The sequence below is a fragment of the Triticum urartu genome, chromosome 6A (assembly GCF_056163025.1).
Source record: "Triticum urartu cultivar PI428250 chromosome 6A, HENAU_Tu73, whole genome shotgun sequence".
In the NCBI taxonomy this organism is placed as follows: domain Eukaryota; kingdom Viridiplantae; phylum Streptophyta; class Magnoliopsida; order Poales; family Poaceae; genus Triticum; species Triticum urartu.
This window is the reverse complement of record NC_141878.1, coordinates 145,166,365-145,194,327: the sequence shown is the minus strand read 5'-3', so window position 1 is coordinate 145,194,327 and position 27,963 is coordinate 145,166,365. Positions and strand designations below refer to the sequence as shown.

The window sequence follows — 27,963 nt, the reverse complement described above, 5'->3', positions numbered from 1 at the left end:
AGACCCCCTTATCGTCCCCACCTTCTTCTCTTCCTCGAAAACTTGTTGTACTTCTCCATCGCTTCTTCCCCCGGGAAGAAAGGAACCGCCATGGCGGAGGAGTGCTGCAGCGCGGACCTGCTGGAGTGGATCGGCCCTGACGTCTCAGCATGCGTCTTCGGCCGCCTTGACCACCCCGCCGACCTCGTCCGCGCCGCCGCTGTCTCCAGAACCTGGCGCAGATGCGGTGAGCGATTCTCGCCCTCCTCTCCGATGGATGTCGATTCTAATATATACCATCGCGCGCCCTGATTTCCCCTCCTCTACGCAGTGGTCGAGAGCGGCTTGAGCAAGAGCCTTTGCCTGCGGCTGTGCCCCGAGGTCGCCACCGTCGCCGCGGCGGCAGAGGTGGCCAGATCGCCGCCTTCAACCGCCGCCCATGAATCAGGCCACGAGAGGGACTACAGGATATACTCCAACCTCGCCGGCGCCTACGTCTCCGACTCCGCCGCCAAGCCCTCCGCGGAATGCATCTTGGACTGCATCGGGGCCTCCAGCACCGACGACTTCCCAGCAGAGACCATGGAAAACACCCTCGACGAGGAGGAGATTATCAATTTCCGCCCGTCCTATTGGTCGAGCGGCGGGGCGGACGACCCGGAGGCGCCGGAGAGCCTTACCTACAGGCTCAACTCTGACATCTGCATTGTCGATGAGATTCGGGTGCGGCCGTACCAAGGTGCGTTATTATTGATTGATTTAGCCTGTGTGGTATTGTAATGAGATTGCTCGACCTCTTTCATAGTGCACACCATTACTTGTTTGCTTGATTGATTAGGTTAAATATAGTCCCAAATTAGTTGAGGATCCCAAGGCACTGCAAATTTCTGTCTTGGTTAGATTTCTCCTGTCAGGTGATTGATCGATAGTATTCATATGCCCCCTTGCTTCGAATTGCCAGCCTTTTTTCAGGATGGTGACCCTATATACTCTTCAAAGGTGGTGCGATTTCGGATGGGCCATTACAAGCTTCCGCGAGGATCAGAGACGTTTGTAATGGATGATTATGAGAATAAGATGGTAAATGCTGATGAAAAATACATGTGGACTTACACTTCGCCAGAGTTCCCTATGTTACAGGTAAGTTGGTGCATCCTTTTATTGTTGACATATATCTACAGATCGATGGGAAAATTCTACCATGAGACTTTGCATAGTTACTTTTTTCAGTCAAAGAACTCTTATACTCCACTTTGCCAGAATTTCTCATGTTTAGGACAAACAATGAGTCAGTAGTTTGTGATTACGAGATCCACTAATATGATGTAATCTTTTTAGTTCTCCTAGCCATGCTCTAGCAAATTAGCATGTTGGTTGATATTGGATATAGCGATGACCTTATGATACCATCTATTTGTGGTGTGATAGAAAAACGAACTACAATCCTTCAAGCTCCCACGCCCCGTCCTTTGCATTGGTGGTGTGGTGATGATTGAACTCTTGGGCAGAGTACAGAAACAAGAAGCAGATGATAGGTACTACATATGGTAAGTTGAATATGGCATGATTAGCTTTTGCAAAAAATGGCATGATGATCCAAATTCAGAGGCTTGATGTAACTCCAGTCTCAGGCTGCTAGTGGAAATGCAAAGCTTAATACTCGTTCACTGCACCATGAAGAATGAATTTGTGCACGTCAGGAACTTATTTCTATTAAATAATGATTGTCTGCAACTTTGTCCTCACACTTCATCATGGTGCATATATGTTTTTGTGGTGCTTGTACTGTAGCATTTAGAAGATGCACTTGTCAGTTTCTTGCATAATATTATAAAGTGTTAATCTGAATCCTGTAGTAAAGTTTGCTCAATTTAGGTCCTTCTCCTCGCATACTCGCTCCTTTTAGGTTTACAAGGCCTGCATGCATTTTGAGATTTATTTTGACTGTCAATTAGACCAATAGTATATGAGTTGTGTGCCATTAAAATTATATCGTTAAATCTTTTTTGGAATGCAAATTCGATGATACATTTATTATGGCATATGACTAATATTTTGGTAGTGAAATTGCTGGTCAAAGTTGGCCTCAAAATGCGTATGAGCCTTGTAAACCCGAAATGATGTAAATTAGAAATGCTGAAACATCGGTATCTTTTCTCCCTTTTGCATGTAACAGCGTTTGCCATGCTGAAGTGATGGGGCGTTCACTCTCACCACTTTTCATGGTTGAAATCTCGGATCCTGAAGGTTATTCAATCCTCAAGTACTTACCGGGTGCCAAAGACCTATCCATCGATGACTTTTTGCAAGATGATACCAAAGACTCGCCGGAGTGGCACTATCTTGTTGGTAGATACAGGCAGATGAATCACAGAGCAGTAGTAGTGAGTGCACTTTTGGAGCCTGTACATTACATGCATGATGTAGGTGGCATCTCAGACGATGATCATGAAGATGATGTAGGTGGCATCTCAGACGATGATCATGAGGATGATGTAGGTGGCATCTCAGACGATGATTATCTTGAGTAGATTTGCGTGCTGGACTGCAGCTACAACTCTGCCGTGGTTTTACTCTTTGTAGTTTAGTGAACACCTCTGAACTCTGCAAGCCTTTGTTGCAAACATTTCTGAAGCCTCGGTTCTCGAACCTAGAGGACCTGATCGAGACAAGTTGCTCTTACGGTCTGCAACTCTGCTCAAGCTTGCTCGTGTTTTCTCTTGTGTTTTTGTTTAGTGGTGAGTATTTGTCATATATTACTCTTCAAATAAATGCCGTTTGCGGATGGATTACTGAATCTTATGGCACACTATGAATTCATGATATTGTAGACTTACTGTATATATATGCTGAATGCATTCTAATCGTCGTGGAGTTGCATCTCCAGCATTGAGCGTTTACCCTTTGAGCTTGCCTGGGACTTAGGCTTATGGAACCTTTGGGGACTACCGGGTGGAACCTTGATGTGTTGATGTGACCGCAAGACCATGGCATCTGAGAAGCATGGGTCATTATGCCATCAATCACCATGTTGGTATCCTGGTAAGTCTTGAACGAGACTATAGATTGGATTTCCATATTTGTGCATGCTTGGATCGTAATCTGGCGTTGCATGTCCACAACCAGTCCCTTTAGATATATATTTAACATTTCAAAAACCTTAGTTTGCATGTGAATGTCAACATGGCAGAGGAAAATAACTCGCATGGCCACTATCTATCACACAAGGATATCCTTTTATCCGAGTATGAACCAGGGAAGTGCTCCATCACATTTATGCTTCATCATGGACGGCCCAAACTGAAGCTTTCTTCATACATGAGACGGATATTTCCTTCTATAACTTCTCCATATCATCTTTCCCCAAAAAATAAGGTTAGTTTCTTAGTGAAGAGTCACTGTCTCATATGCATACTACAGATAAATGTGGCGCCAGTTTGCCTTGAAAGTATCACCTTCATCTTCTCTGAATTAGTCCTGGCTCTGGCCGCCGAACATTTGCATTATCATGCTGTGAGGCGTAAACCTGGAAATGCTGGTGTTTGTTGTTCTTCAGGCATAGTTTAACCAGAGATATCATTAGCATTTCAGTGCCCAGTTCAGTCATGGTAGAATCTGCAAAGCCTTTAATTATATTACAGTTACCGGATTCCATTGTAGTATATCTTGCCATTTCTTCTATTTGCAATCTGTATTGCGTCCCACAATGGCAGATCTTGCCAATTCCATCAGTTTACCTATCTGCGCGCTGCTGATGCCGTACTGCACCTGCTGTTCGCTCTCTGCTGCTGGCAATTCTGGAAGGCGTGCGGATCATGGTGAATGGAGAGGGTTTTAATTTGGTAGGAACGCTTCCTTCTGTTGCACAGGGCACCTAAATGATACTCCCTCCGTCCCATATATAATATAAGAGCGCTTTTGACACTAATGAGTGTCAAAAGCGCTCATATATTATGGGATGGAGAGAGTAGGAATAATGCAACGACGACAGTTTATCGTGCTTGCCTTGTTGAACAATGCTGACAAGCTCGGTTACTGTATCTAACTTAATTTTGGAGCAGTGTTTAAGGAGGCACACGCTGCAGCCTGCTTGCAAAACATCTACCGAATTTATACTGTGCTAGTTGAGTGATGAAGAGTGACTCTTTTATGCACTGTAGAACACAAAAGGTGTTTCCTGTTGGGTTGGAACACACTGCTATATAGGCTGCGGTGTGGCCCTTGCCCAACATGAATTGGCCGCGCAACATGAATTTACGATTTGCGTGTTGAGATATTACGTACGTCCGGTGGCAGATAAAGCCACCACTCTAAAGAGTCTAGAGTGCTGTGACATTCCTATTGCCAATTTCGCCAACTCTCCACACAACAATTTCTCATCCCTAATCATCCGCGCTCACGAAACCCATTTCACTAGAGAACAAATTAAGCCAACATCGAAGGTTCGTTCCATGTGACGGAGAACTCACAGCCAGGCTTTAGAGCATCTACAGCCGGACTTGTCAAATTCGGCCTCTCAAACACTCTGTGGAGGCGTCCGGATGCATCCGCGGGCATTGATCGAGCACCCCTCAAATGTTGCGCTGCACATCCACATACCGCAAATTCTGATCCTCAAATCCATACAATCCATGCACGTCGATCATACGATACAAATTGTCCAAATGCTAGAGTTTGAAACAAAGCAAAGCAAAGCAAATCATAGTTCAACAAACCGGATATGGCAAAATGAAATCAATGTCCGAGCGTGACGGATGGCTTCGGATCACTGGCTCGGCACCTGCTCCGAGCAGAAGGCGTCCTGCTTCAGGTGGGATGCGTCCTGCTCTGTCTGCACCCGGACTGCCTGCTCCGCCTGCATCCGGGCCGCCTCCTCCGACTGCATCCGAGCCGCGACTACCCTTGCCGCGGAGGAGACAGCTGCTCCACCACGTCTGAACCTTCCTGTGTCGTCGCCTCCCTCTCTCGCTGTCGGCGTCGCCGCAACTTGCGGGCGACGTGCTCCGCCTGGCAAGTCGCCGCCGCCGACACCATGTCTCCCACAGACGAGGCGGACTGCGTCTTCGTCGCGACGGTGTGGGTCGGTGTCGGTGTCAAAACCGGCGGATCTCGGGTAGGGGGTCCCGAACTGTGCGTTTAAGGCGGATGGTAACAGGAGGCAGGGAACACGATGTTTTACTCAGGTTCGGGCCCTCTTGATGGAGGTAAAACCCGACGTCCTGCTTGATTTATTCTTGATGATATGAATATTACAAGAGTTGATCTACCACAAGATCGGAGAGGCTAAACCCTAGAAGCTAGCCTATGGTATGATTGTATGTTGTCCTACGGACTAAAACCATCCGGTTTATATAGGCACCTGAGGGGGCTAGGGTTACACAAGGTCGGTTACAAAGAAGGAGATATCCATATCCGTACTGCCTAGCTTGCCTTCGACGCCAAGTAGAGTCCCATCCGGACATGAGACGAAGTCTTTAATCTTGTATCTTCATAGTCCAACAGTCCGGCCAAAGGATAGAGTCCGGCTGTCCGGAGACCCCATAATTCCGGACTCCCTCAATAGCCCCTGAACCAGGCTTCAATGACGACGAGTCCGGCGCGCAGTATTGTCTTCGGCATTACAAGGCGGGTTCCTCCTCCGAATACACCCCGGATGAATTTGAATACAAGGATAGTGTCCGACCCTGCAAAATAAGTTCCACATACCACCGTAGAGAGAATAATATTTCCACAAATCTGATCTGCTGACACGTTTCGGCAACATGACGTTATGTCATGGCCCGGTGATTATTCGAACCGTTTCCTTTAACTAGCTTCGCACATAACGCGAGGCAGTTTCCTGACACGTCTTGTCAAAGCAGGGATCGTGTCCCGCTTATTACGGGATTCTCATCAATACGGGCGTGGGTAACCCAACCGCGCCATCGATTACGGTGCTTGGGGAATAAGCGAGTTTTACCAGGCTAGTGGGGGCGCATGGTTTCGGCCGCCCTTATAAAGCGATAAGGTTTAACCTTCTTCTACCCACGCCTTCTTCCTCCTTGCCCATCTGTTCTTGCGCACTCGAGCTCCAACGCCCAAGTCCACATCCTTCCCCTCAACCTTCTCCAAACATGTCCGGAGCGGGGGCAAATGGTTGGCTTCCTCCGTTACGGAGGGGCACATCAAAAAGTTGCGCGGCGCCGGATACCTGCCCGCAAATATCGCGCATCGGCTGCCTGCTGTGGGGCAGATCGTCCCTACCCCGAAACCTCATGAAAGGGTAGTTTTCCTTCACCACTTCCTAAGCAGACTGGGGTTTCCCCTTCATCCATTCGTCCGTGGTCTCATGTTCTACTACGGGCTGGACTTTCATGATCTGGCCCCGAACTTCATCCTCAACATTTCGGCGTTCATCGTCGTCTGTGAGGCTTTCCTTCACGCCCGGCCCCACTTCGGCCTGTGGATGAAGAGCTTTAACATCAAGCCGAAGGTGGTGGGAGGCAAGCAAGCAGAATGCGGCGGAGCCATGGTGGGCAAGATGCCCAATGTCACATGGCTTGAGGGCTCCTTCGTGGAGACCATAAAGGGGTGGCAGTCGGCCTGGTTCTACATCACCGAGCCACGCGACACCAAATGGGCGGCGGCCCCCGAGTTTCGATCCGGATTCCCTACACGGCTCACTTCCTGGAAAGAGAAGGGCTTGTCGTGGGGTTCGTCGATGGAGCTGGACGGACTCCAGAAATATATCCGGAGTATGGCAAGCAAGAAGCTCAAGCTTGTCAACATAGTCCAGGTCATGCTCATCCGCCGGATCCCCCGTGTCAACAACGGGATTTCAACTTGTGGGAGTTCGACCCGGCTCAGCATCAGACTCTGAGCGAGCTCTTTGATACGACGCACAAGGACGTCTGGAGGGTGATGTTCAAGGGCACCGAGGTCCCTCCCTCTCTTGCCGAGGACCGCGGGCTAAGCGCAAAGCGCCTAGCGCGTTCGGTGAGTTCTATACATCAGTAGGATATTTACTTCCCATTACTTAACCATGTGCAAGGTTTGAGCTCCCATGCCTTTGACAGGACTGGGTGGAAACATCAGGGCAGATTAACTGTCCGGCCCCTCTGCCCGAAGACACTGCGGACGCTCTCCTGACGGAGATGCTGACTCCGGCACCTTACACGGTGCCGGAGAAGACCAAGAAGGCCAAGGGAACCCGAAAGAGTTCCCGGCGCCAGGTGATATCGGACTCATCGTCGGATGACTCCTCGGTGCACTCCTCCCACGAAGACGAGGAGGAAGATGAAGACGCTCCCCCTCCAGTCGAGGGAGACAAGAAAAGGAAGGCCGCCCAACTGGGGGGGCCGAAGGGTCCAAGAAGGGAAGGACTCTCCTTCCGAACAGTTCCACCACCGCCGCCGAAGGCGAAGACGAGTGGCTGCCCAGGGCCAAGCCCCTAGCGAAGTCGTAAGTACTCGGATACCAGAGTAACTCATAGCATTCCTTTGCCGCACTGCTTCCCCTAACGCCGAATTGTGATTATGCAGACCGCCCCGGGCCAGTATCGACGTAGCCTCGTCGGACAGCTCCCTGGGCTCGTCGGATATGGATAGTGATCCACTTCCGACCGCTACCTCCCCCGGCCCTACGGACAACGCCGAGGTGTTGTCTTAAGAGGCACCGGGTCGAGGGGAGACAATCCCGGAGGCGCCTCAAGGCGACCTTCCGGACTCCGGGAGCAGAAGGAGCAAGGCTCCTGAGGGCTCCGAGTTCGGCCCTCAGTCGAACACCGCGCCGGAACCTCCAGTGGTTCCGAACTCGGGCAGGCAACCTCCTTCCAAGAGGGGCAAGACGCCTGTGCCAGTGACCTCTGTCCATCCAGAGGCACCGGACAATCTGTTGGGAGCGCTTCGCAGCGCTTCCATCGACGAGGAGCACCGCACTATTATGAGTGCGGTAGTCCAGAAGGTTCAGTCCGCCAAGAGCGGACTGACTGAAGCCTGTGCCAGCCTTCTAACAGGCTTTGAGGTAAGTTTTTGAAATATAGGAAAAATATTACCGCATAGACAGTAGCCCCTGATGCTCTGTTCGGTGTTCACAAAGAAAAGCCGAACAGAGGATCGAACAATATCGCAGGAGTCTACTATAAGTATGTCTATATGCGTATGCAGGCTTCGCTGTTGGCCTCTGCCGCACTGACTGTAGAGGTCGCCGCACTGAAGCAGGACCTCAAAGGGTCCAAGGAAGAGCTCGGCCTTGCCAAGAGGCAGCTCGAGGAGAACAAAGGTAAGTAGTACCTAGTCTATGGATATATATAAAAAGAATACGATTGCAAAATGATAGGATCATCGTAAATTTGCCAGGGGCCACGACCGAGGTGGCGACCCTGAAGCAAGCGATGTCCGAGGCCGAAGACAAAGCGGCCAAGGAGCACACCGAGTGGGAAAGGCATGAGGCACGGGTGGGCGAGGTGCATCAAGAGCTCCACGCTCTCGTGACGAAGCACGAGGCGCTAGAGCTTGACTTGAAGACGCGAGAGTCCGAGCTTGCCACGACCCTTGAGAGTGCAAAGAGTGTCAAGGCCGAAGCCCAAAAGGCCCTCCAGGAGATTGATGCGATGAAGAAGATAGCGACAGGTAAGGCATTCTATATGCAAAGCAAGCATGTGAAAGTAAATTACCTGTTACTTACCCGAATCCGGAGCTCTCCAGGAGCATTCGCATATTTCCCCCGCAGCGTATCGGATGCTGTGAAATTTTACTGGGCCGAGGAGGGAAGCTCAACGGAGAAGCTGTTCTGGTCTCAGTATACTGGGACCGAACACCCGGTGCCTATAAGCGACCAGCTAAAGCAGCTGGTCGAGCTACACAAGGCGGCCGAACAGGCCATGAAGGGCTTTATAGTCCGGATGTGGCCTGGCGACGCCCTTCCCAACAACTACTTCGGCCTGGTGAGGCGGCATGTGGATGCCTGCCCATGGCTGGAAGTCATCAAGCGGTCCGTTTGCATCGAAGGTGCACGCCGGGCTTTCGCCCGTGTGAAGGTGCAATGGGCCAAGCTAGACGCCGTGAAGCTGATCAAGGAAGGGCCGCCGGAGGGCAAGGAGCATCGCCACCCCGAGATGTACTATGAGGGTGTCCTGAAGGGTGCCCGTCTTGTAGCGGACGAGTGTACCAAAGATATAATATTTGAGTAAACCCGCTCGTGTAATCCTGTATTCATGAAAACTTGTTCATATGCGCTATGCAACGCTTGTTTGAATTTAAAATATTACCTTCTGTTCGGCTGTTTATCAAATCTGAGAGATGGCTAGTCGTCGGCTTCTGCCCCCATGCCACGAGTGCTGGGGTGTTCGGGATAAACCTGAGCACTCTTGTTCCCATTTTTGGGTCCTTCGAGGGAGGTGCTCAGCACAACGAACAAGGCAATCAGACTATAATGCGTTATTGTAGGATCGAAAGTATGTCTAGAGGGGGGTGATTAGACTACTTGACCAAATAAAAACTTAACCTTTTCCCAATTTTAGTTCTTGGCAGATTTTAGCTAATTTAGGACAAGTCAAGCAATCATCACATAATTCAAGCAAGCATGCAAAGAGTATATAGGCAGCGGAAAGTAAAGCATGCAACTTGCAAGAATGTAAAGGGAAGGGTTTGGAGAATTCAAACGCAATTGGAGACACGGATGTTTTTCCCGTGGTCCGGATAGGTGGTGCTATCCTACATCCACGTTGATGGAGACTTCAACCCACGAAGGGTAACGGTTGCGCGAGTCCACACAGGGCTCCACCCAAGGGTAACAGTTGCGCGAGTCCACACAGGGCTCCACCCACGAAGGGTCCACGAAGAAGCAACCACCCACAAAGGGTCCACGAAGAAGCAACCTTGTCTATCCCACCATGGCCATCGCCCACACAGGACTTGCCTCACTAGCGGTAAATCTTCACGAAGTAGGCGATCTCCTTGCCCTTACAAACTCCTTGGTTCAACTCCACAATCTTGTCGGAGGCTCCCAAGTGACACCTAGCCAATCTAGGAGACACCACTCTCCAAGAAGTAACAAATGGTGTGTAGGTAATGAACTCCTTACTCTTGTGCTTCAAATGATAGTCTCCCCAACACTCAACTCTCTCTCATAGGATTTGGATTTGGTGGAAAGAAGATTTGAGTGGAAAGCAACTTGGGAAGGCTAGAGATCAAGATTCATATGGTAGGAATGGAATGTCTTAGTCTCAACACATGAGTAGGTGGTTCTCTCTCAGAACATATGAGTTGGAATGGTGTATGTGTTCTGATGGCTCTCTCCATGAATGAAGAGGGGGTGGAGGGGTATATATAGCCTCCACACAAAATCCAACCGTTACACACAGTTTTCCAATCTCGGTGGGACCGAATCAACAAACTCGGTCGGACCGAAAATGTAAACCTAGTGACCGTTAGAGATTTTCGGTGGGACTGACATGCAACTCGGTAGGACCGATATGGTTAGGGTTTGGGCATAACGTAATCTCGGTGAGACCGATTACACAAACTCGGTGAGACCGAATTTGGTAATTAGCTAACCAGAGAGTTGGTCAGGCAAACTCGGTGGGACCGATTTGCTTTTTCGGTGAGACCGAAAAGTTACAAAGGGGAAACACTGAATTTACATTGCAATCTCGGTGGGACCGATTCGCTCTTTCGGTGAGACCGAAAAGTTACGAAAGGGAAACAGAGAGTTTGCAACCCCATCTCGGTGAGATCGAGATCCCTATCGGTAGGACCGAATTGCTAGGGTTTGGCAGTGGCTTATGACAAATGAAAACTCGGTGGCGCCGGATAGGAAGAATCGGTAGGACCGAGTTTGGCTTAGGGTTTAGGTCAAATGTGGATATGGGAAAGTAGTTGAGGGTTTTTGGAGCATATCACTAAGCACATGAAGCAAGAGGCTCATTAAGCAACACCTCATCCCTCCTTGATAGTATTGGCTTTTCCTAAAGACTCAATGTGATCTTGGATCACTAAAATATAAAATGAAGAGTCTTGAGCTTTAGAGCTTGAGCCAATCCTTTTTCCTTAGCATTTTGAGGGTTCCACTTTCACATCCATGCCATGCCAATCATTGAGCTTTCCTGAAATAATCATCTTGGAATAGCATTAGCTCAATGAGCTATATGTTGTTATGAATTACCAAAACCACCTAGGGATAGTTGCACTTTCAATCTCCCCCTTTTTGGTAATTGATGACAACATATAGATCAAAGCTTCGACAAATGATAATAAACATGAAATATATCGTCGCTTTGAGAAGTATGTGATAAGTAAGAGCTCCCCCTAAATTTGTGCATATTTAAAATTTGCTTTGGACTGCAAATGCACAAGGAGTTAGAGTCATGGGTTACTCTTCCATGTCACACACATCTTGGTGGAGCGCTTAAAATGATAAGAATGAAATACATGCACTCATCACCAAGAATAGTGAATGATCACATAAGATAGATAAGATAATAGCATTAAGCAAACATTAAGTGTAGCTTATGATCAAACACATGATCATCAATGTCTCACAAATAATGACGTAGTATCTCAAGCACTCAAAAGCAAACAAGTTCGAAAAACCACTGAAAAACCACCAAATAAAGCAAGAGAGAAAAGCAACACTCTCTCTCTCTCTCGAAGCCTATGATCTATACATCTTCTCCCCCTTTGGCAACAAGTTACCAAAAAGTTCCTAGAAAATGCATAGTACTAGATCGACGCTCAGGCTTGATCTTCAGGTGGTGGTGGAGTCCGGATCACTCCAAGGACGAAGGCTTCTGTAGACGCTGAAGTAGACGCTGGAGTTGGAGCTGAAGTAGATGCTGGAGCTGGTGGAACTGAGGCTGTAGCTGGTGCTGAAGTGGTGGCTCTTGTGTCAGCAACTGGCACGGCAGATGACCTCGGACCTCGTGGCACTCTGGCAAAGGCATGAGTGGTAGTCCTGCCTCTCCTCTCCTGCATATCATCTTGGAGCTGCTCCACTGCAGTCTGAATCTCCGTTACCTTGACATCCAAGTCATAGAACTTTTGTTCCATGATTCTCTCTAGGCTTGCCTGGTTTTGAGTTAGGGTGGCTAGTCCTTGCTCAATCCGCAGGGTGGATGCAATCAGGTAACCAAGCTGCTCTTGTTTGGTCTTCAAGAAATACTCAGATGCCTCCTCTTGAGTTGGCATCTTGGCGGCTTTCTCCTTCCTTGCCTTCTCCTTCTTTGTGTATGCTTGGGCAGATGATGGCTCGTTCTCAGTCATGACAACTTGGTTATCCTCAAAATCTGGACGGATGGGCAGGTGTTCCTTGTCCAATAAATATATGCCCGTGCCCATCTTGGAGTTAATGAGCTCCTGGATCTGAGGGGCATATCCGCAACTCCTCTTCTGATCTGCTGCAGTCCTTTTGATAGTTTCCACTATGAGGCTCATCACCTTGAACTTCTGAGGCACATCAAATACATGTAGCAAGTTGATCGCATGGCCTCTGATCATCTTGTGATCACCTGACTTGGGCAACAAGGTGTGCCTCAAGATTCAATTGATGGTTGGCAGTCCTGACAGAAGATAGTGCACTGAGTCAAATTTGAAAGTGTCAAGTGCCTCATTTGGAATTTCCTTATACATATTGGACATAGAGTTATGGTCCATCTTCTTCTTGGCATATATATCCAAGTCATCATCATGCTCCTCTGGGGCATTAATGATCTGTGCCCACTCAGCAACTGTGGATTGGTACCTTGTACCCTCAGACATCCATGTGATCCTCCCATCTGGATAAGAATGTGCCGTGGAGTAGAACTGCATTATAAGCTCCTCATTCCACTTTGTGAGCTTCTGCCCAACAAAGTCAGCTACTCCACAAGCAATGAAGCTGTCTTGCACTCCAGGATAGTGCTCCTCATTGTCCTTGATGTACTGCCAGTCAACCCATCTCATATCACATACAATGGGCTTCTTATCTAGCAGCACAGTCTCATAGAAATCTTGCTGCTCCTTGGTGTGAAATCTGTAGTCCACAGCAGTCCTTCTCCTTGAAGCATATGGGTCTGCTTCTCTCCACTTCCTCAGCCCTGAATCCCTCCTAAGCTTCATGTCCTCAGCCATAGGATGAGCATCGTTGTGGTCTGGGATCTTGGGCTTGAGCTTTCTCAGAACATTCTCTTCCTCTTCTTCAGCAACAGTCTCAGGCACTGGGGCCTTGTTCTTCTCAGCTACAGGAATGCTCCTTGTATTCCTCTTGGGTGCAGACTTGGGCTTGGAGGCAGCTTTGGGCTTAGATGCAGTAGCCCCTGATCTTATGGCATCACCCATCAGCTTGGGTGCCTTGGGTGCTGGTGCAGCTACCTCTTCTTCCTCTTCCTCTTCCATGATGGAAGCCTTTCCTAGCACTCTGGCTATGGTCTTCTTGACCCTTTCCTTTCTTTTCTTTCCCTCAGCAGCAAATGGCTCTTTAGGTGCAGGCTTCTCAGTTGAAGTTCTTGCCTTAGACATGGGCTGCCTGCCTGCTGGCCTTTTGATTTTCAGGCCTGGCTTTGTGCCTTGAGCTGGCTCAACTCTCTTGGAAGTGGCCTCTTCCTCTGCCACATAATCTTCATCCTCGGAGTCTGAAGTTTTCTTCTTCCTCTGTCTCGTGGCAGCTTTTGGCAAGTTGCTAGGGGTGCTCCTGCTGCCCTCATCTGAAGAACTTGAGGGACTAGTGCCCTCACTCATCACCACTTGCTGTTCTGACAGATTCTGGCTATCACTTTGATCAGACATGCTGCAAAATCTGACTGCTAACCCTGTGAATAGGTTATAGATGAGATAGAGTGGATGAGCATCACAAAATGCAGAGATTTTTGCAAAAGAATGATCCAAAAAAACTTAGTTTTAGTTTCCCACTGAAATCATCTCGGATCTACCGATTTTCAAACTCGGTGATACCGAAGCAGTTTTGGAACCTAAACTAGTGAACTCGGTTGGACCGAGTCACAGTTCGGTGGCACCGAGACTGCTAGGGTTTCACAGAGTTCCAAAATCGGTCACACCGATAAGTAATTCTCGGTCAGACCGAGTCTCACTTGTGCAATGGCATAAGCCAAATCGGTGGGACCGAGTTTTTCAACTCGGTGGGTCCGAGATGGTTTCGGCGGAAACCTAAACCTAGAATTTTCGAATCAAACCTAATCTATGAGTTCATTGACTGGATAGAAGTTTATCAAACGTGGCTAGAATCAATATGATCACAATGTGCTAGGAATCAGATTGGGGAATAGCACAAAGATCGAGTCCATACCCTAGTTCGGCGGAGACTCGCTATGGCGGCAACGGCGGGGCAGAATTCCCGTTGACGGCGACAGAGACCAGCGGCTGGAGGCGGCTGGCGGCGAGGAGACGATCCGGAGACCACGTTGGCAGAGCAGGCTATCACGCGGGCGAAGGGGTTCGGAGAAATTTCCAAAATTTTGCCCGTGAATATATATAGCCCGACCCTGTCGGTGTGACCGAGTGGAACAACTCGGTGGCACCGAGATTCATAACTGCGTGCAGTTACTGAAACTCGGTGTGACCGAAATGTTCAAATCGGTTGCACCAAGATCGAAAACCTAGATCAACTTAATGATCTCGGTAGGACCGAAAGTGGGGTATCGGTCAGACCGAGAATCATAAAGAGGTTTTGGAAGTTTAAGTCTATGACGAATCGGGGACTCCAAGCGCTCCTCACACAGAGTGGTTCGAATCTGACTTGATCAAATTTTGTGATGCAGCATGAATAGAGTTTGAGACGAGAAAAGCATAGATAGCTAGAGGAGGTTCTTAGGCATTCTTGTCCATCCACTTGGCAGAAGAAGATAAAACCCAACAATCAAAACAACAAGTGGATGTCCTCGAATGAGTAAAATATGCAACCAGCATGCTCACACAATAAGATGGCAAATGAAATATGTGACAAGGCATGCACAACCAATTCTAGCATCTATCAAGCAATTTGCGATGACAAGGTCATCTATATATGAGTATATTGACTTAGGAGTCAAGTGAGAACACTTGATCATAGGTCATACTCATCGTTTAAGCTCAAGTGGGGTTACCACTTTTACATAAAGCATTGTTGTGTTCACATCTTTAGAGTTGCTTTAGCTCAAGTCTTAGAGTAAAGCTCCCCCTAGATGTGATATCCCCCCTAAGAGGGATGAACTAACCTTGGGTTTTGTCGATGATGACTTCATATAGATGTTGAAGATGTGAATGCTCAATGTTGATGTAGATCACTTGGAGCTATCCATTTGAGTGAATTGCACTTTCAATACCTACATGGGTTAGTCCCACAAGGAACAAACAAGGATATCCATAGACATAGAGTGATACACACAAAAGATGATGTCCATGAAAACTTTTAGGTTACCTTGTCCCTTGTCTTACCAACAAGAGGGTTTGTGACTCCTTGAACTAGTGCAAGATGTGGAAGTTGATTGCACTTGTTCTTGCCAAAATGATAAGAGTGAAGTATGTTGGCGGAGTCACCCTCAAGAACTCTCTAGTTCTTCTTCTTTTGGATCCACATCATCTTGATGGGAATCCTTGGAGTTGCAGTCGTACTTGATGAAGTGGAACTTGAAGTAGTCTTGGGAATCCACTTGACTAAGGTCTTAGGAGCTTCTTCAAATGCGTCAATTTCTTCTTGAAGCTTGTCCTTGCCTTTTTGCTTGTAGTCTTGTGGTGGAAGATCATCTTGAGCTTGTGTCCCCTTGAAAGAAGTATCATACTTCTCTTGTTGAGGAACAAACTTTGTCTTGGGGTATTGATCTTCTTCCCACTCAACTCCATTGGCATTGAACTTTCGTTCAAAACCAACACCTTGATTCTTCCGGTGCATTCCTTGCTTCTGCACAATTTCCTCGAATTTCTTACTCCCGGCAAGGCTTTTGTACACTCCTTTCTCTATAATTCCCTTCAATAAACTATTTTCTTGCTCAAGTGTAACTTGGCTAAGAGAATCATTAGTGGAATCAAGAGAACTACTAGAAGCAACAATATTGGATTTAGCATGATCATTGTTGCTGTTAGAGGAAGAATCTTTCTTGTTCTTGTTACTAGACTTGACTTGAGGCATGTAAGTGGATAAGAGTAAACGCTTGGCAATGTAAGAAGAGCTTTTCTTGCGGAGATCATCATTGATTGCTTTTAAGAACTCATGCTCTTGCTCAAGATTGAGCTTCTCAAAGCGTAATTTCTCATGAGCTCTTAAAAGTTCTCGATGATCTTCGAAGATAATTTCATGAGCTAACTTAAGAGTGTTTAGTTCTTTAGTTAGAGCCTCAATCTTCTCCTTATCATTGTCATTCGTTTTATCTTGATTAGCATGTTTAATTGACGTTTCATCATAGTATTCATCACTAGAGTTGTCAACAAGCAAATCATCACCTAACAAGTCATCTTCATCACTATTGAAATCAACATACTCGGGGTGTGTTACCTTAGGACCTTTGGCCATGAAGCATCTTCCAATTCCTTCATTTGGTGAGTCAAATATGTCGTAGGAGTTGGTTGACACAAGTGCTAGACCGGCAACACCTTCATCTTGAGTATCTTCGGAGTCGGAGTGACAACTTCTCTCGGAGTGGCTGTTGGAGTCGGAGCCGGATACCCATTCACCAACATGAGCTTGATGTCTTCGTCTTGTGTAGCTCCTTGATGATTTTTCCTTCCTTTCCGAATCCTTGCTTCTCCATGAGTATCTTCGTTCATAACGATCATCTCTACTCCTTCTCTCTCTTGGTGGTGATTCTTTGCTTCTTCTTCTTGGAGAATCTTCTCTTCTCTTGTAGGGAGCCGTACACTCATTGGAATAGTGTCTGGGTCTTCCACAATTGTAGCAGTTTCGCTCTCGACTAGAAGATCTTGTTGGAAATATGCCCTAGAGGCAATAATAAAAGCATTATTATTATATTTCCTTGTTCATGATAATTGTCTTTATTCATGCTATAATTGTGTTATCCGGAAATCGTAATACATGTGTGAATAATAGACATCAACATGTCCCTAGTAAGCCTCTAGTTGACTAGCTCGTTGATCAACAGATAGTCATGGTTTCCTGACTATGGACATTGGATGTCATTGATAACGAGATCACATCATTAGGAGAATGATGTGATGGACAAGACCCAATCCTAAACATAGCACAAGGTCGTATAGTTCGTTTGCTAGAGTTTTCCAATGTCAAGTATCTTTTCCTTAGACCATGAGATCGTGTAACTCCCGGATACCGTAGGAGTGCTTTGGGTGTACCAAACGTCACAACGTAACTGGGTGACTATAAAGGTATACTACGGGTATCTCCGAAAGTGTCTGTTGGGTTGACACGGATCAAGACTGGGATTTGTCACTCCGTATGACGGAGAGGTATCACTGGGCCCACTCGGTAATGCATCATCATAATGAGCTCAAAGTGACCAAGTGTCTGGTCACGGGATCATGCATTACGGTATGAGTAAAGTGACTTGCTGGTAACGAGATTGAACGAGGTATTGGGATACCGACGATCGAATCTCGGGCAAGTAACATACCGATTGACAAAGGGAATTGTATACGGGGTTGCTTGAATCCCCGACATCGTGGTTCATCCGATGAGATCATCGAGGAGCATGTGGGAGCCAACATGGGTATCCAGATCCCGCTATTGGTTATTGGCCGGAGAGCGATCTCGGTCATGTCTACATGTCTCCCGAACCCGTAGGGTCTACACACTTAAGGTTCGGTGACGCTAGGGTTGTAGGGATATGTATATGCAGTAACCCGAATGTTGTTCGGAGTCCCGGATGAGATCCCGGACGTCACGAGGAGTTCCGGAATGGTCCGGAGGTAAAGAATTATATATAGGAAGTACTATTTCGGGCATCAGGACAAGTTTCGGGGTCACCGGTATTGTACCGGGACCACCGGAAGGGTCCCGGGGGTCCACCGGGTGGGGCCACCTGCCCCGGGGGGCCACATGGGCTGTAGGGGGTGCGCCTTGGCCTATATGGGCCAAGGGCACCAGCCCAAGAGGCCCATGCACCTAGGGTTCAAGAAGGGAAGAGTCCCAAAGGGGGAAGGCACCTCCTAGGTGCCTTGGGGAGGAGGGATTCCTCCCCTTGGCCGCACCCCCCTAGGAGATTGGATCTCCTAGGGCCGGCGCCCCCCCTTGGCCCTCCTATATATAGTGGGGAGATGGAGGACTTCTTACCCCACGCCTTTGGTGCCTCCCTCTCCCTCTCCAACACCTCCTCCTCCTCCATAGAGCTTGGCGAAGCCCTGCCGGAGTACTGCAGCTCCACCACCACCGCGCCGTCGTGCTGCTGCTGGAGCCATCTTCCTCAACCTCTCCTTCGCCTTGCTGGATCAAGAAGGAGGAGACGTTACGCTGACCGTACGTGTGTTGAACGCGGAGGTGCCGTCCGTTCGGCGCTAGGATCTCCGGTGATTCGGATCACGTCGAGTACGACTCCCTCATCCCCGTTCTTTGAACGCTTCCGCTCGCGATCTACTAGGTACGTAGATGCATCCAATCACTCGTTGCTAGATGAACTCATAGATGGATCTTGGTGAAACCGTAGGAAAAATTTTGTTTTCTGCAACGTTCCCCAACAGATCTTTTGTCATTGTAGGACCTTGACTTGAAGCTTCTATCTTTGCTTCTACTCTTGTAGAACTTGTTGAAGTTCTTCACCATTAAGCTCAATTCTTCATTGAAGTCTTGTTTCTCACTTGATGATGTAGGGGCTTCACATGAGGCTTTATAGGCACCACTTGATTTGTTGTGAAGTTCCTCTTTATCCTTAAGTGACATCTCATGAGCAACAATTCTTCCAATCACCTCCGTTGGCTTGAGATCTTTGTAATTTGGCATCATTTGGATCAATGTGCACACGGTATCATATTTTCCATCCAAGGCTCTTAGAATCTTCTTGATGATGAATCTATCGGTCATCTCTTCACTTCCTAAGTCGGCAATCTCATTTGTGATGAGAGCAAGCCTAGAGTACATTTCAGCGACACCTTCACCATCCTTCATCTTGAACTTGTCAAGTTGGCTTTGAAGCACATCCAACTTGGATTCCTTGACGGAGTCGGTACCTTCATGCATATCAATCAAAGTGTCCCAAATTTCCTTTGCATTCTCAAGACGGCTGATTTTGTTGAATTCTTCGGGGCACAATCCGTTGAAGAGAATATCACAAGCTTGAGCATTGTATTGCAACATCTTCAACTCATCCGCGGTAGCTTCACGGTTTGGTTCTCTCCCATCAAAGAAGTCACCTTGCAAGCCAACACACACAATAGCCCAAACGGCGGGGTTATGTCCAAGAATATGCATTTTCATTTTATGCTTCCAACTAGCAAAATTAGTACCATCAAAGTAAGGACCTCTACGGTGATAATTTCCCTCGCTAGACGCCATACTCTCCTAGGTTATGAAACCAAGGCTATGACCACCAAAGCTATGGAGATCAAAGAAAATGGAGACCAAAGCTCTGATACCACTTATAGGATCGAAAGTATGTCTAGAGGGGGGTGATTAGACTACTTGACCAAATAAAAACTTAACCTTTTCCCAATTTTAGTTCTTGGCAGATTTTAGCTAATTTAGGACAAGTCAAGCAATCATCACATAATTCAAGCAAGCATGCAAAGAGTATATAGGCAGCGGAAAGTAAAGCATGCAACTTGCAAGAATGTAAAGGGAAGGGTTTGGAGAATTCAAACGCAATTGGAGACATGGATGTTTTTCTCGTGGTTCGGATAGGTGGTGCTATCCTACATCCACGTTGATGGAGACTTCAACCCATGAAGGGTAACGGTTGCGTGAGTCCACACAGGGCTCCACCCAAGGGTAACGGTTGTGCGAGTCCACACAGGGCTCCACCCACGAAGGGTCCATGAAGAAGCAACCACCCACAAAGGGTCCACGAAGAAGCAACCTTGTCTATCTCACCATGGCCATCGCCCACACAGGACTTGCCTCACTAGCGGTAGATCTCCTTGCCCTTACAAACTCCTTGGTTCAACTCCACAATCTTGTCGGAGGCTCCCAAGTGACACCTAGCCAATCTAGGAGACACCACTCTCCAAGAAGTAAGAAATGGTGTGTAGGTAATGAACTCCTTGCTCTTGTGCTTCAAATGATAGTCTCCCCAACACTCAACTCTCTCTCATAGGATTTGGATTTGGTGGAAAGAAGATTTGAGTGGAAAGCAACTTGGGAAGGCTAGAGATCAAGATTCATATGGTAGAAATGGAATGTCTTGGTCTCAACACATGAGTAGGTGGTTCTCTCTCAAAACATATGAGTTGGAATGGTGTATGTGTTCTGATGGCTCTCTCCATGAATGAAGAGGGGGTGGAGGGGTATATATAGCCTCCACACAAAATCCAACCGTTAGACACAGTTTTCCAATCTCGGCGGGATCGAATCAACAAACTCGGTCGGACCGAAAATGTAAACCTAGTGACCGTTAGAGATTTTCGATGGGACTGACATGCAACTCGGTAGGACCGATATGGTTAGGGTTTGGGCATAACGTAATCTCGGTGAGACCGATTACACAAACTCGGTGAGACCGAATTTGGTAATTAGCTAACCAGAGAGTTGGTCAGGCAAACTCGGTGGGACCGATTTGCTCTTTCGGTGAGACCGAAAAGTTACAAAGGGGAAACACTGAATTTACATTGCAATCTCGGTGGGACCGATTCGCTCTTTCAGTGAGATCGAAAAGTTACGAAAGGGAAACAGAGAGTTTGCAACCCCATCTCGGTGAGACCGAGATCCCTATCGGTAGGACCGAATTGCTAGGGTTTGGCAGTGGCTTATGACAAATGAAAACTCGGTGGCGCCGGATAGGAAGAATCGGTAGGACCGAGTTTGGCTTAGGGTTTAGGTCAAATGTGGATATGGGAAAGTAGTTGAGGGTTTTTGGAGCATATCACTAAGCACATGAAGCAAGAGGCTCATTAAGCAACACCTCATCCCTCCTTGATAGTATTGGCTTTTCCTAAAGACTCAATGTGATCTTGGATCACTAAAATATAAAATGAAGAGTCTTGAGCTTTAGAGCTTGAGCCAATCCTTTTTCCTTAGCATTTTGAGGGTTCCACTTTCACATCCATGCCATGCCAATCATTGAGCTTTCCTGAAATAATCATCTTGGAATAGCATTAGCTCAATGAGCTATATGTTGTTATGAATTACCAAAACCACCTAGGGATAGTTCCACTTTCAGTTATCACTCTCACTTAGCCATATAATTCTATAATTTTAAATTTCGGCGAAGCCCCTAGTGTTCGGAAGACCGAATTCGAGGCGCGATACACGCTTAAGCCGGACATGGCCGACTCCTCGCTCTAAGCGGCATAAGTCTTTAAGGACTTGAAAACCTCTCGAACAGCGACCCGTCTCTCGCCTTATCATGACAGTTAGTTTTAGCTTTCTCTACTGAGGTGCTTAGCCCAGCAGAACCGGGGCGCAATCGCAGTAGTTCTCCCAGTGCTACCTTAGATGATATAGCGGAACGTAAGGTACCAAAACATGGGAGCCGGGCAAACCCAACTATTGACCCAAGACATGATTCGGAGCTGATGCATATAATGCTATAAGTTCGGGGTGCCGCACTGTTGAAAGTGTTCGGACTTCTCACGCCGTATTGTGGGGTATGCTTAAGCCCCTAGCGTATTGGCCATACCAGATTGTACGGGTGCTGGGTGTCATGAATAAACATATATATATATATATATATAAAGAAAAATGCAATAATAGTCTTAATGCTATGCATTGTTTATTCAAAAAGGTGCGTTAAAGCAAAATGATACAGGTAGTGCAATAAGCAAAAAGTAGGACTATGTCCCCTCCAAGGGCGAGCTGAAGAATAGTATTAAAGCAAGTATTACACTCGTTATCGTAATCCACCTGGGAGTTCCGTGGTGTGACGCAGCTTTCTGCCTTCTTGGTTGCTGCATCATATGTTCGGCAATCATGCTGCCGGACAAGGTTTCCAGAGATTAAAGTCCTGAAAAGAGAAAAATAACAAAATGGGAAGCCCCTAGTGCGGTTTAAGCCACGTCTTGGGGCGTGCCGTAGTCATGCCCCCCTCCCCGCCTGTGCCCATGGTATTTTTAATGCGTAATTATGTACGCGTGGCACGAAGTTCGCCGTTTGGCTTGGGCCGGGGTGGGGGTCGCATTGCTACGCGAGCTTGGAACGTGCCAGCCGGTCCTGTTGCCGATTACTCCAGGCGCGCTTGAATATGTTCGGGTCTGTAAATGCCGAGCTAGTGGATTGCCGTAAGAGGCTGCTTTGCGCCTCTGCTGTGAGGGCCGCAATGTGCTCCTCCGTTCGGAGATAGCGCTCTTGTCGGGGGTTTGGTGCGACATATGCCAATGGATGGCTTATCATGGTGGGGGCGAGTAGAACGTCGCCGGTGCCTGGAAACGGGATGAGGCGAAGACATGCTCGCCGGCAAACCTTACCCAGCTTCGGGGCTCTCCGGGGAGATAATACCCCTACTGCTGCTCTGTGGGGTCTCCGCATGATCACTATAGCCAAGTGTTTACACCGTTGCTCCTTGAGCTGTTTCTCGTGGTAGAAGAGGGCAAGGCTAGCTCTCTCCTTCTATCTGGTATGGTCTAGAACTACCGGGATCCAACCCCTTGCATGGGTGCCCTGGGGGTTTATATAGGCCTACCCCCCAGGGGTACAATGGTAACTCGACTGGGCACGGGCCCCGCCGTCAGTGCCTCCGACCTCCGACTTCTCCGCCGACTGGTGGGGCCCGCCGACTGGTGAGCCCCGCCGACTGGTCTGGTACGGAGCCGACAGGCCGCGTCCGCCGCGGGCGGGTCTTGCCGGCCGCTGATTACTGTAGCCGTGTTTCTGATGACGCAAGCTTGGTCATGGGGTCGTGGCAACAGCCCCGCCGCCTGGCGGGCGATCACTGTGGCCACTCCCCATCTCATCTTGATTAATGGCGCGTGGGCCCCGGGGGAGGGCTCGGCCGACTCCCCCGGGCCGACTCCCGACAGGTCCGACTGGCGGTTCTCCCACCGTCTCCCGATGTCTTGCTGACTAGTGGGCCCTGCTGCCTCCAGGCCGTACAGACAAGCCGTCGTGGGAGCAGGACTTGGTACTGTGGTGCTGATGTCAGGGCCGGCCGGGCAACAGTGCCACACCGCACGGAGATCTTCCCGGGTACGGCGTGCTGTGGCCATGCCTGCCCTTGGTAAGGGGCGGGGAGTGGGCTTCACTGCAGCCACGCCCCTGCGCCGTCCCCTTCGATGAGGTCGTGGGTTTGCTGGAGTCGCCGGCCGACTCCCCAAAGCCGGCTTCTTTGGAAGTCGTCCCTGGAACTCGGCCGTGAGCGGGCAGTCGGCCGCCCTGCCGTTGACTCCTCAGGAGACGGCTCTTCGCCCTGGGGTCTTGAGAGGCGCAGCCTGCCCCGATGTCCTGAAAGGTCATGGGACTTGGGTTAGCCTACCCGTGGCCCATTACTCCGACAGTAGTCCCCGAAGCTGGTGAGGCGCCACGGACGATCGGTCGAGAAGCCTCAGCAGTTTCTCTTTCTGGGTGCTCAACACATGGTCTTGATTGACTTTTGCCGGGCCGTCTAGAAGGAGTCAGACTTGCTCAACTCGGACTTCACTCAATTTCGACTTGCTTGGTATCTCGAACGCCGCGGCGGGATTTTAAGTGGCGTGCTAGCGAAGCCTCCAGGTCGCCACCCGTTCATGGCCTGTCATGCGGGGGCACGTGGCTAGGCCGTCCTGCCAGTCCATGCGCGCGACAGGACAGGTGTAACACCCCGGATGTAACTTTCCCAATTTGTACTCCAACTCTTGCCGTTTCCGGCGTTAAGATATATTTATTTCCTCGGGTTCGGGTTTTTGTCTCCGTGTGTTGTTGTCTTCGTCATGCATCTCATATCATGTCATCATGTGCATTGCATTTGCATACGTGTTCATCTCATGCATTCGAGCATTTTCCCCGTTGTCCGTTTTGCATTCCGGTGCTTCGTTCTCCTCCGGTGGTCATTTCTAGCTTCTTTCGTGTGTGGGGATTAAACGTTTCCGGATTGGACCGAGACTTGCCAAGCGGCCTTGGTTTACTACCGGTAGACCGCCTGTCAAGTTTCGTATCATTTGGGTTTCGTTTGATATTCCAACCGGTTAACCGAGGGACCAAAAAGGCCTCGTGTGTGTTGCAGCCCAACACCCCTCCAATTTGGCCCAAAACCCACCAAACTCTGCTCCATCATCTAGAGCGTTCGATCACGATCGCGTGGCCGAAAACCGCACCTCATTTGGACTCTCCTAGCTCCACTTATGCCTATAAATAGCCCCCCCCCCCGTTTTCGGATCATCTCCTCCTACGAAACCCTAGCCAAAAAAAAGGATCCCCGCGCCGGCAGGACACGTCCGATCCGACCGGACGTATCGCCGCAGCCAACCCGCCGTTGCCACGTGGCCTCCGCCACCTACCGTGCCGCCGGCCCGGGAGGCCCACGCCCGGCCCCCGACTCCGCCACCGCGGGCCGCCGCCTCGCGCTCGTCTCCGCCGCCAGCGCCCGCCTCCTCCGCCCTCTTCCTCGCGCCCGGTGGCCGGAGCCACCGCGCCGCCTCTCCGGTGCCACCGCGCTGCCTCGCCAACTTCGGCCGTCGCCGGCCTCGTCTTCTACACCGGCGGCCGCCGCCGCCCGCCGCCTCGGGCCACCGCTCCGCCCCGAGCCGGTCGGCCGCCGCCCCGGCCTCTCCTCCACTCCGGCGAGCTCCCCACGCCCGGCCTCCTCCTCTCCAAGTCCGACAGCTACAGTAACGGCGGCGAACCTCGGGAACCGCGCCAGATCCAGATATGGAAAAAAATCACCTCGGTTGACTTTTCTTCCCCGAATCCTAATTTTTGTGCATACTTTGACCGGTGATATCTCCGCATCCGTAGCTTCGATTTGGACATATAGTATATCAAAATGTTCGTCTCGACGAGTACATCATTTCATTCCATTGCATTATTTTCATTTGAGCTCATCTTGATGCACGAAATGCTACTAGAAGGAGGCTTCGTGAGATATTTGTCAGATCTGCTAGTTCATCTTAGACTTTTGTCATTTTTGCCATGATTATTGTGTGCATGCTATGCCTGTGAGTCCTTCATATGTTTTGTTAATGATTTTTTCTTCTTTCCAGAGGTGCAACCCATGCATTTTTAGGATGTGTGTGGTGACTTGTGCAAGCTTGCAAAGTGAGGCACCCGGTAAATCTGTTTTCAGGGACTTAGTAGTTTTCACTAAGTCTGGGATTATTTAGTTCATGATGGCATATGTTCAGCTTGTTTCCTAGTGATCCGTGCCTCTTTTGAGGATGATCAGTAAAGGAGTTTTGTTAATCATGTTATGATCTATCCATCCATGTCTTTACTTTCAATTATGGAGCAACCTAGCTTGAGTCAATCAAGCTCTACTTTTGCTTCATTGTGAATCTGGGCAGATCGTCAACTTGTTTGCGATTTTGCCGATGCTATTGTAGTTGATCCGTGCATGCTATGCCATTGTTCTTGCCATTTCTAGCTAGCATTTTGTGCCTTCTTAAAGGATGTATGCTTGTTTTGCCATGAATTGCACCGTGGTGAGTGCATCGAGCTCGTTTACATGCCTTCGTGAGTTATATTTCAGCATGTCTCAGTTTTCACTAAGTCTGAAAAACTGATTGTGTTTTAGCTATATTCGTGTGCCCGTTAGTATATTTTGTGAACCCTTTTGGCCCCAGGTCACTTTGGGTCTTTTGTTAAGCTTGTTGAGTAGCTCCATGCCATGTTCTTACTTGTCCTAATCAGGTCATGTATCATGTTGTTTTGCTGCTCCGAAGAGGGCTTCATGATCTGAAATTTCAGACAAGTGTTAATTTCACTAAGTCTGGAATCTGTTTTGCATTTGCGTTTTTGCCATGCTTGTTTGAACCTCATAATGGATGAATTGGCCGTGGCTCAGTGCTAGTCTTTTGTTAAGCATCTTGTGTGCATCCCTGCCATGCATTTTGTTGTCATGTTTGGGTGCTGTAGCATGTTCATCTCATTGCATTTAGATGTCTACTTGCTGTAAATCGCAGACCGGTGTCATTTTTGAAACACTTGCCATTTCCAAACCGTAACTCCGATTCCAATGATCTTTATATCGTTTTCAAGCGATTTCATCTCATATTTCCAGTGGCACCCTTGGAATTCCAAGTTGAGGCCAGGTTCATGCATTTCCTGTCATATCTTGCATTTTGCATCTCGCATCGCATCCCGCATAGCATATCATCATTTCATCATATTGCTTGGTCTTGCACGTGGTTGATTGTATCCTTGTTGCTTGTTTGTCTTGTTGGGTAGAGCCGGGAGACGAGTTCGCTACCGAGGAGCCCGTTGAGTTTGCTTGTAAGGATCCAGTCAACTCTGACAACTGTGCAGGCAAGATGATCATACCCTCGAAATCACTACTATCTTTGCTATGCTAGTTTGCTCGCTCTTGCTATGCCAATGCTACGATGCCTACCTTTTGCTTGTCAGCCTCCCAATTGCCATGTTGAACCTCTAACCCACCATGTCCTAGCAAACCGTTGATTGGCTATGTTACCGCTTTGCTCAGCCCCTCTTATAGTGTTGCTAGTTGCAGGTGAAGATTGGAGGCGTTCCTTGTTGGAACATTTATTTACTTGTTGGGATACCATTATATTGCTATGTTATCTTAATGTATCTATATACTTGGTAAAGGGTGGAAGGCTCGGCCTCTCGCCTAGTGTTTTGTTCCACTCTTGCCGCCCTAGTTTCCGTCATATCGGTGTTATGTTCCCGGATTTTGCGTTCCTTACGTGGTTGAGTTATAATGGGAACCCCTTGATATTTCGCCTTGATTAAATCTTTTCCAGCAATGCCCAACATTGGTTTTACCATTCGCCACCTAGCCTTTTCTTTCCCTTGGGTTCTGCAGACTCAAGGGTCATCTTGTTTTAACCCCCCTGGGCCAGTGCTCCTCTGAGTGTTGGTCCACCTGTCAGCTGCCGGTGGCCACCAGGGGCAACTCTGGGCTGGCCTACCCGTACCTAAGACAATCTGAGTGTGCCCTGAGAAAGAGATATGTGCAGCTCCTATCGGGATTTGTCGGCACATTCGGGCGGTGTTGCTGGTCTTGTTTTAACCTGTCGAAGTGTCTTGAGTTGATACCGAGTCTGATCGGAACGTCTTGGGAGGAGGTCTATTCCTTCGTTGACCGTGAGAGCTTGTCATGGGCTAATTTGGGACTCCCCTGCAGGGATTGAACTTTTGAAAGCCATGCCCGCGGTTATGGGCAGATGGGAATTTGTTAATGTTCGATTGTAGATAACTTGAACCTTAATTAATTAAAATGAATCAACTGAGTGTGTTACCGTGATGGCCTCTTCTCGGCGGAGTCCGGGAAGTGGACACGGTGTTGGAGTAATGTTTGCGCAGGTTGCTCTCTAGATTCTCGCTCGCGCTTTGCCTCCTCTTCTCGCTCTCTTTTGCGTATAAGTTAGCCACCATATATGCTAGTCGCTTGCTGCAGTTCCACATATATTGCCTTACCCTTCCTATAAGCTTAAATAGTCTTGATCGCGAGGGTGCGAGATTGCTGAGTCCCTGTGGCTCACAGATACTATAACTCCAGATGCAGGTCCAGGTGATTCCGCTCCTGGTGATGAGTACGAGCTCAAGTGGGAGTTCGACGAAGACTCTCAGCGTTACTACGTGTCTTTTCCCGATGATCAGTAGTGGTGCCTAGTTGGGGTTTGATTCGGGGCCTTGTCGCATGTTGGGTTCTTTTCTATTTTGGCGCCGTAGTCGGGCCATGAGTGTTTGTATGATGGATGTTATTTATGTACTTTGTTGTGACGTGGCGAGTGTAAGCCAACTATGTACCTCCCCCTTTTATTATATATTACATGGGATGTTGTGATGATTGCCTAACTTGCAACATTGCTTTCAATGCGGTTATGTCTCTAAGTC

The 27,963-nt window shown here is 48.5% G+C and overlaps 1 protein-coding gene across 6 annotated transcripts; it reads left to right on the top strand.

Moving 5' to 3' along the window:
- Positions 1 to 27,916, top strand: LOC125517245 (F-box protein At4g00755). Of its 6 annotated transcripts, XR_015607666.1 has the most exons (8): positions 1 to 226; positions 311 to 718; positions 941 to 1,119; positions 1,408 to 1,526; positions 2,156 to 2,717; positions 2,867 to 3,021; positions 3,170 to 3,354; positions 27,626 to 27,916. XR_015607666.1 is itself a non-coding variant. In XM_048682423.2 (5 exons), exons 1-5 carry the CDS (start codon positions 91 to 93, stop codon positions 2,508 to 2,510), a joined length of 1,197 nt encoding a protein of 398 aa, XP_048538380.1. In that variant the 5' UTR covers positions 1 to 90; the 3' UTR covers positions 2,511 to 2,776. The 6 variants fall into 6 exon arrangements, 1 of the variants encoding a protein (XP_048538380.1); XR_015607667.1 differs by lacking the exon at positions 27,626 to 27,916 and having other exon boundaries at positions 3,208 to 4,115; XR_007287498.2 differs by lacking the exon at positions 27,626 to 27,916 and having other exon boundaries at positions 3,144 to 4,115.
- Positions 27,917 to 27,963: the final 47 nt, after the last annotated feature.